The sequence below is a fragment of the Syngnathus typhle genome, linkage group LG22, assembly GCF_033458585.1.
Source record: "Syngnathus typhle isolate RoL2023-S1 ecotype Sweden linkage group LG22, RoL_Styp_1.0, whole genome shotgun sequence".
NCBI classification, from domain to species: Eukaryota; Metazoa; Chordata; class Actinopteri; order Syngnathiformes; family Syngnathidae; genus Syngnathus; species Syngnathus typhle.
Genome location: NC_083759.1, coordinates 5184894 through 5194465, shown reverse-complemented (window position 1 = coordinate 5194465; position 9572 = coordinate 5184894). Strand labels below are relative to the sequence as shown.

Genomic DNA, 9572 nt, shown 5'->3' with positions numbered 1-9572 from the left:
TCATATCACTAAATAACGGGCGAGTCATACAAATTATTTAACAGCATTTTTTCTGTATTTCACTTACTAGTTATTATATAATCGTTATCATAAAGACTGTAGTTGTACTATCCATTATCTACCAGCAAGTGGTGGTAGAGAGTTACAATAAACAGAGCTGGCTACTACTACTACAATCCAGAAGATGGGAGTGCCTCTTCCTGCCTCACAGCAGCCACTATAAAGAGTCCCAATTCTCAATACTAACACAAGCATTTATATGGACAATTGCCTGTCTTGAATGTTTATGTGAATAGAATCATCTTTGTTATGTACACACCCGGGCATGAAATTTGACCTCTGGCTTTGACCTTTTCCCGGTTGTGGACACAGCAAACAAACACATACTAAAGCAGGGGGGTAGCAGAGTATCGGTTTCTTACTCAAGGACATCGCAGCCATGTCTCAGGAGGATGGTGATGACGATGAGTTTGGTGTGGAAGAATTTAAATGAAAGTCTGGACATCAATCCCATAAAATAAGTTGCATGCAGACAGACAGGTGACCTATCATCCAAAATAAATGAGTTCCAACCAAAGATGTTTTGTTTTTTTGTTGCAACTTTTGGCTTGCCCCATTAGGAGTATGTCTAAATGTCAACAATAGAATGTTTCACATCTCTCACTTTATTGCAGTAGTATATAATTTTCTCTTCCAAGGTGCTTCGGGATTGTTTGCAGTATTTTAGCTGCAAAAAAAAAAAAAGAGGACTCAGGTGCTGACTTTATCTCTTTCAGCCATAATCCCGACCTTGCTGCAGTGTCACTTCCCACTGCATATATTCAGCAAGATTGAAAAGCAAGGGTCCTCTTTGAATTGAGTAAGTGTTCTAAAAAAACACATCAATTTTTTCTTTGACAGGAGTCAAAATGACTCAAGTCCAGTTTTTAGTTTTTTTAGTTGTTAGTCACCTGAATGTTGTTAGTCATTTAAATGTTGTACAGAGGCTGAGATCAACCAGAGTCAAATTCCTTGTTTGGCATGCACAAACTTGGCCAATAAAGCTGATTCTGATTCCTCCATTACGTATTTTCTGGACTATAAGGCGTACCTTCAATGAATGGCCCATTTTAAAACTTTGTCCTTATATAAGGCACACCGGACTATAGGCGCACCATTAATGCATCATGTCAGATTTTTAATCCAAATCAAATCATTTTCCATTTTATCTTTTTTAATTCAACTTCAAATGCAACAATTTACTTTATAATCACAAAATAATAATCAATAGTCTTTTTGATTCATGATTCATAGTCTTCTGCGGGCCACTTATGATTGATTTCGTGAAACAATTCTTCGGGCCAGTTTAAATTTAGGAATTTGGTCCATATATAAGGCGCACCGGACTACAAGACGCACTGTCGGCTTTTGAGAAAATTGTAGGTTTTTAGGTGCCCCTTATAGTCCAGAAACTACGGTACTTTTTTTTTTTTTTTTTACATTTTAAATATATTTTTGTAATAAATATTGTGGAGACCTCATCATTATAAAATGCACCTTATTGTCTAATTGAGACGTCTTACATTTCAGCACTAACTTCAACATTGACACCAACACCCCTGTTATATGGAAAAACACTCCAGTGGACCATTAAGCAATAACATTTGTACTCTATTGAGTCCATGCTAACTCATGTCTTCTCATCAATAAGCACTTGATCCATTTGTCCATTTTAAGGGAGCCGGTTAGTGTCGGTCGAGACACAGCAAATAGCGGGTTTCTCTATAAAATGCCACAGATACAACCTCAGAATGCCTCGAGAGTCTATTTCTTCTCCTTTTATGAGCAGTTACTCAGGAAAATAGCCTTGCTCACACGAAACCTATTGACGCTAACATTAGCTCCGGTGTGGGTTCTCACGGTGGTGTTATGCATTGACGTGCGTGAAGTGCTCAATGAGCTAAGTGTGCAATGTGCACACAACAATTCTCTTCTCCATGCTTCTGGACAAGTTTTAAAAAAAGAAGACAAATAAAATTAAAAACTTTCTTTCCAGTGGTTCACATTTTCCTAAAGCCTAGCTCAGGTGTGCTAAAATTTTGTGTCTGTGTTATTGGCGTGCTTGAACACTGAGCACTGAGAAAGGTTTTGTGTTATTGGAAGTCAGAAATCGTTTAATTCCCATTATATTAAAAAAAAATTTTTGAGGAAAAACATTATAGTGAGCAAATGTTCATAACAGTACAACGAATAGATTTTGAGAGGCTATTTTTTAGTTTTTTAAATTATTTTAGTCATTAATGAAGTTAGTCAAATAATAAACTTCAAAATGACCATTGCAGTAATACAATTTATAAAGCCCATTAGAGGATAACACAATTTTTGTGTTCACTCCCACAACGGCGCAAACACCCCTTTCAAACTGTGCGTGTCTCCTAAACCAAAAAAAACTCCACATTAGCCATTACAAATGAGTTTGATATGCAGACAAAACCATATCTCCAGCCATGACATCCGCTCACCAGAGGCTGAGCTGCACTGTATTTGTTTACAAGTGGCTATAAAGTGAGGCAGGGACAGTGTTCAGCTGTAAAAAATCGACGCCCCCCCAAAAAGATGGTGGCAAAGCACTACTTTTATATCAGACAACACTTAACATATTAATTAACTCTAAAAAATGGTAAGGAAGTTTTTGAAGAAATTTATTTTCGAAAGTACAGCACACAGATTGTTGGTAGATTCCCCAATGATCTGCCTATAAAGTCCGTTCTCCTTCCCTGCCTGTGTAAACACTGCCTAATGATCCTCCTCCAGATGGCTTGCCAACACCTTATGATTGTGAGCTGGACAGATTTGAAAAGGATCATTCATCTTCCTCTGACAAAAGAATCAGTCTAGTCAGCACAACTGTTTATCCGCCGCCTCTTTCGCCACACGTGTGTCGATTAATCCCAACTCTGCTGCACAGCTCACATGATGTATTCTCGCCTGTTTTGACATTTCCTCATACTGGCTTCTTTCCAACCCGTGTTTCTCCATCACTTTGATCATCGTTCTTGTTTGCATCGCTATACTCGGAATTCTTTTTCTATTTTGAAATTTGCGTCAGAGTGATCTGGCAACTTTGCTGATATCCCTTTTTCCATCGTCAGAAGTCTCATTCCTTTCATTGCTGTGTAATACAGGGTGACATGTTTTGGCAGTCTTTCTGTATTCTCCTCTCACAGGGAATTACTGTCTTGACCCAATTCCACATGCAGTTAAATCTACATAGCAACAGTTTGTGTTGCAATACAGGAAGATGCTCAAACGGCACACCTTGTACCGTATTTTCCGCACTATAAGGCGCACCTAAAAACCTCAAATTTTCTCAAATTGGCCTTATAATCAGGTGCGTCTTATATATGGACAAATATTGAGCCACTACAGCACGCAAGTCCGGCTCGCGGGCCAAATGTATATATTTTATATATGGACGTTTTCAAATGGGCCATTCATTGAAGGTGCGCCTTATAATCCGGTGCGCCTTATATATGGACAAACTTTTAAAATGGGCCATTCATTGAAGGTGCACCTTATAATCCGGTGCGCCTTATAGTGCGGACAATACGGTAGTTTTTACATAATAGCAGAAAGTTAAAAAAAATGTCTTAAAACGATTGCCGACCTATGAGATTCTACTTTCTAACATAAGTGCACCTCATTAAATTTGAGTATTCGAAATATACAAAACATAAACACATTATGTAATGTTTGACATTCTAGTTGTTTTGTGGAGATGCTTGGAAATGTAAAAAACTAAAATTGTACATATTGTATTCACACACTGTAACATGGACCGCTGCCATATTCTGGAGCTGTCACATTTCTCTGGGTTCTGTGAAACTGCAGAACTTCACACCAATTTTTCACTGTTTGCTGTGGTTGGTGTGTTCTCAAACACTGCCACAGTGTTTTCTTTTTTTTTTGCACTGATGTTTTGGTCAAACCTATGACATAGAGGTCCTCAAGCTGCGTATATCTTTCCAAACATATTGAGTGAAGTGCATTCTGCAAGGTTCCTCTGGTGTTGTCAAGACCTGAAATTAGAATTTGAAGACAAACATTTGAATGCAAAGTGGAGAACTTTCAACAAAATATGGTCATTTATTCAAGATTGTAGCTTGCACTCTACAAATTATTTTTTTTCCCATTATATTTACCTTTATATCAAAAGTCTGTTTATTTTGCGGAACCAAGTGGATTAGGATCTGCAACATTTGGATCAAAATCTGCTCAGGTAAGTGTTATAAACTGATAAGAAAACTCCCAATGGGCAATGATCCTTGAAATAAATTTTAGATTTAATTAAGAATTGATCATTTTGTGCAACATGGCAAAGACCAGTTTTGTTTTGGATTATTTTTGCCAGAAGACAAAGAAGGTTCCAAAGTGAAACATCCAAATATTATGTAACTGACATTCAGGTGTACTTCATAACACAAAAATATGTTCAAGCATATAATTAATATACTTTTCAACTTTCCAATATGCAGGTTTTGCCCTATTTATGCTAATCGGCTGAATATGTTGTCTTAATGGACATGTCCTGCAATTTTTCTACTTCTACTGTGTCCTTTTAAAGCTAGAACAAGCACACCACTGCTTTTAGAGGGAAAGCTCTCAATTTTTTTTTCAAACACTCGAACTTTATAACACAGCTTGAGAGCATGGTTGCGGAAGATGGGGAAGTTTGTGAAGAGGCAAAAAAAAAAAGATAGAGTCGAAAAACAGCCATTCCCATTCTCTTTGAGGAGGGAATCACATCTCCGAATAAATTTATCATGACTGCTGGATGCATACAGAGCAACTGTTTGAAAATGAACCAAATGAACTAAAGGCAGGTGTTACCTTGTAATTTAAATAATAACAACTGAAAAATAAATACATTTATATTAAAATGATAGCATGTAATATTTTTTCTTATTTTATGTTTGACAAGTTTTAACATCCAGTTTAACCAAACCTTTCATTTGGTCACACATTAAACATGGCTGGAATGCAGTGGTGTCAAACTCAAGGCTTGGGAGCCAAATCGGGCCCCCGACATCATTTTAAGGCAAATCATGCTTCTTGTTTCTTGCAACTCGTCTTCGCTTTTAATAACACTGAGATGAAATATTGCAATTTTTTTTGTTACCGAGCCTCCATTTAAATTCAATTGAAAAACAGTTGACGAAACAATTGACTGGGGTTTGATTTCAAAACAAGTAGTTATCATTAATTATTTTCTGAATAGTGATGGATAACATAATTTAATTATAAATTATAATTTAAATCATAATAATTATAATTTAAACATAAATTCATATGAGTCGTAACCGTAGCAACGATGCGGCCCGCGACAAAAACAAGTTTAACACCCTTGTTGAAGGGGTGAAACAGACATTTTAACATATAAGCGTGAACTTTCCTGCGGTTTAGGAAGTGTGCTGCTGTATAGTAACACACATGCATAAGCACCTACCTGCCAAAAAAACGTCAGCTTGATAGATTTCTCTGCCCTTCGTTTTGTAGAAGAGATGAAATACTTCAAGTGGTTGACGTTGGTGATGATTTGGATGGTCCAGACTGAAGCGGAGCTCTGTCCTGGTGCTTGCACATGCACCAAGAAGTCTGGACAAGAAAAGACAGAGGTCAACTGTCATAAAAAAGGTCTTCGAGCTTTTCCCGTCAAACTTCCCTCAGATGCTTGGATCCTCAAATTTGGTAGGCGCAGTCGTGATCGATTTATCTCTCAAAGCGTTGTTTTGGTTATATAAGAATTAATGTGATAATCCAAATTCCTGGTTCTTAAAAGGTGAAAATGGCATCACAAACCTGCAGGCCAATATTCTGGGATTAGTTCCAAAGATAGAAAGCGTAAACTTGGAACATAATGCCGTCAAGTCCATCCACCCTCGTGCGTTCTCCGGTGCAAAGACGCTAGCGCTACTTAATCTTTATAGCAATCACATCAAAAATATTCCACCAAGGGGATTCAAGGTACAGACAATTCAAATTTGTTAAACATTTTTGGAACAGCATAATTCTAACACTGTCATTTCATTTCTTTAAGGATCTCTTGAACCTTCGGTTCCTCATGTTGGGACAGAACCAGATTGGCACACTGAAGCCTAATATGTTTCTCGGCATGAGGAACCTGTCAGAGCTGGATCTTCCTGAAAACGCCCTGACAGTACTTCCATCCAACACCTTCAAACCTTTAATTGCTCTCAAGGTTTTAGATCTTTCCCTGAATCGTATCCAAAAGATCTCGCCAAAGGCCTTCACTGGACTTAGACACCTCATGTTCCTCAACTTGGACAACAACAGGTAATGAATATAATTTGTAATAACGGTCTTTCATTTTTAAGGTGGTTGCATAAATGTCCATTACAATTACAATTGTTTCCCTAAATCCAGTTTGAAGACTCTCCCAGCTGGAGCATTCAAACCGTTGAGCTCGCTGGAGATGCTAGTTCTTGACAACAATCTTTTGTCTACTCTGAGGCCTCCAATGTTTGGTGGACTGGCTGGGTTGCAGGTAATATTTACTTTTAAGACATTTTTGAATTGGTACTGCAAAAGAAAATTACTATATTGTACAACAGGAACTCTATTTGAGGAACAACGATCTGGAACACCTGCCATCTGATGTGTTCAAGAACATGCCTAGGCTATCTCAGCTGGCTCTCAGTGGGAACCGCCTAAAGGCAGTGGATGGAAACATGTTGGCCCAAATTCCTTGTAAGACCAACTCAAGTACAATTGACTTCCAATTACCGTAATTTCCGCACTATAAGGCGCACCGGATTATAAGGCGCACCTTCAATGAATGGCCCATTTTAAAACTTTGTCCATATATAAAGCGCACCGGATTATAAGGTGCATGGAATAAATAACTCAACGTTGCTCAAATGTTAATGCAATCACAATATAGTAACACTCGAAATAGTGAAAACAATAACAATATATCAATAACTCAACATTGCTCAAAGGTTAATATCACACAACACACAAAATAAACACGTAAAGCTTACTTTAATAAATTAGACCTCATCCACAAATCGATATTGGTCCATATATAAGGCGCACCGGATTATAATGTGCACTGTCGGCTTTTGAGAAAATTGGAGGTTTTTAGGTGCACCATATAGTGCGGAAAATACGGTATATACAAACATTTGCAAACATGTTGTCTCTCTCTTTCAAATCCTTCCTAGCCCTGAAGAAGTTACACCTGCATGGAAATCCTTGGCTGTGTGACTGCAATATTTTCCCCTTGGTGCAATGGATGAAACAAACAAATGTAACTTTGTCACCGCAGGAGGCCCTGAAATGTGACACTCCTCTTGAGCTCAAAAAGAAAACCTTAAGCAGCCTTCAAGAATCAAAATTGCTTTGCCATTTATAAAACCAAATAGAAGATGGATGAAGGTATCAAACCCAAGGCCTGGGGGCCAGATAGGCCACATGATTTTATGTGGTACGCAAAGACAAATTGGGCCAATACTAAAATTGCAAATTATCTTCTTTTTTAAAAACTATAGATATTGCAAGCAATTTTTATTACCATGCATCTTTTTAAAATATTTGAACAGTTTTTACTAGTGTCTGATTTCAAAGCTGGTTAATGTTATTATTGTTGTTTAGGCTATACTGTATATCAGGGGTGTCAAACTCATTTTTTTCATGGCCGCATTGTAGTCATAGCTTCTTTCGGAGGGCCATTATGACTGTCAACCCAAATAAATGTACGAGTACCTCATATTATATACGGTAAAAGCTACAAAACAAACTGACAAATAACTCGTTTTCAAATCAGACGAGTAAAAACTGGTCAAATATTTACAAATAAAAAAAGATATTAAAAGTGAAGACAATTTGCAATTCTAGTAATGACACACGAATTTGATGCACAATTTGTCTTCACGGGCCATAATGAAATGATGTGGCGGGCCGTATCTGGCCCCCGGGCCTTGACTTTGACACCTGTGCTGAAAATAATATATGCGTTGAGAGTCATAATGGCGCCCCGACGGAAACTATGGGTAGAATGCGGCCCGCGACAAAAATGAGTTTGACACCCCTGATGCTGTAAATGTAAATGTTCTTTTGAGTTTAATTCACTCCAGTCATTTTTAAATGCTGTTTCAAAAAGTCAGCGTATTATTTTCAACATAGAGGAAAATGTCTTTCATTCAGGTAACACTCAGATTATTATTATAATCTTACATTGCTTGTCATATACAGTAGTAGCGCCACACTTTTGGAATATGACAGATTTCTCGCTGAGGGATTACATTAATCCAATTTTAAGAAGAGTGGTTTCTGTAATCTTTTTAAATAACATAAAATGTGGTATAAAGGCAATACGATTGTGGAAGGAGCTGCTACAATTTGCATATTTAAACCCAAAAATGAGATTGTCTGTGTTATCTTAAAGGAAGTGAAGATCAAAAGTTCCAGAGTAGATTGAGGGTAAAAAAAGGTTGAATGTAACCATCAAGAATGTACCTGAATATTATATTTCTATACTGCAAGTGGATGATGAAAAAAATAAATAAAAATCAGCAGCATATTTTATTTATATTTTTATACTTATTTTCTATTTATAGCATTATTTTTGTGTCAGGTTCAAGTGTCCATCTGATTTGGGAACATCACTAGAGTGAACACACATTTTGTTGTATTCTGTTTTTTTTTTTCAGTGGACATGCTGTCCTTTAAAGTGAGCATAATTCACAACAACAATAGATTTAGTAAATGGTCAATACAATGTTGAGTAGATACATTTACTCTTAAAATTGGCCCTTCATCCAATCATTATCCTGATGTGGCCTGGGATGAAAATTAGCTAGATTGCCTTTGTAGACACCACTACAGAGTCATCTGGGGTTGCCATGGCAAAGGCGAAGAGACGGACGGCACCATCAAAACAATTCTGAAGCTGTTACTTTAAGGGTGAGATAAACACATACGAAAGAGCAACCTGCCTAACACTGGAGGGTGGGAAGGCTACACCATTATGCTTTTCCCCTGCGTCTGTGCTCACTTCACACTTTACTGCTGCTGTTATACTGCAACATTCCTCATCCGTGCCAGTGTGACAATGTGATTGCATGTTGCATTTTATTTTATTGGAGGAAACAGAACACCAGGAGCAGACGGGAGGTTTTAGATGGAAGAGCATGGTCCACCCCCCCAAAAAAATAAAACAAAATAATAATAATGATAATAATATAGATAAATAAATAAGGCATCGTGAGATGTCTAAAATGTACTATGGAAAACCAAACCAAAGCTTAACCACAGAGACTCAACAGATTACCTGATTGGGATGACACTTTTAAAAACGGTCTTAAGACATTTCTTTTTAAAAAGAAAGCATTTTCTATAGCCCTTTGAGATTTTTTAAATTGTAAAGTGCATTATAAATATAATTTATTATTATTATTATTATGTAGGAGAGACAAAATGATGGACACAAACTGGCATTAAATAGCAGTATTGGTAGCACCTTAAAATAATGCTTATTATTATTATTTTTTTTTTAAATCAACCATAATCCG

At 37.1% G+C, this 9572-nt stretch overlaps 1 protein-coding gene across 1 annotated transcript; it reads left to right on the top strand.

The window, feature by feature from the left end:
- Positions 1–4027: 4027 nt before the first annotated feature.
- Positions 4028–8543, top strand: si:dkey-1j5.4 (leucine-rich repeat-containing protein 15). The gene is made up of 7 exons (XM_061269488.1): positions 4028–4258; positions 5536–5727; positions 5819–6003; positions 6077–6333; positions 6424–6544; positions 6612–6747; positions 7224–8543. The coding sequence occupies exons 1-7, from the start codon at positions 4090–4092 to the stop codon at positions 7412–7414; spliced, it is 1251 nt and encodes a 416-aa protein (XP_061125472.1). The 5' UTR covers positions 4028–4089; the 3' UTR covers positions 7415–8543.
- Positions 8544–9572: the final 1029 nt, after the last annotated feature.

Bases quoted from the DNA above. Each gene is read 5' to 3' on its own strand.
- si:dkey-1j5.4 (XM_061269488.1), top strand. From the start codon at position 4,090: ATGCAAAGTGGAGAACTTTCAACAAAATATGGTCATTTATTCAAGATT. The intron at 4,259-5,535 runs GTAAGTGTTATA...TTCGTTTTGTAG, and splicing joins TTGGATCAAAATCTGCTCAG to AAGAGATGAAATACTTCAAG. The intron at 6,004-6,076 runs GTACAGACAATT...CATTTCTTTAAG, and splicing joins TTCCACCAAGGGGATTCAAG to GATCTCTTGAACCTTCGGTT.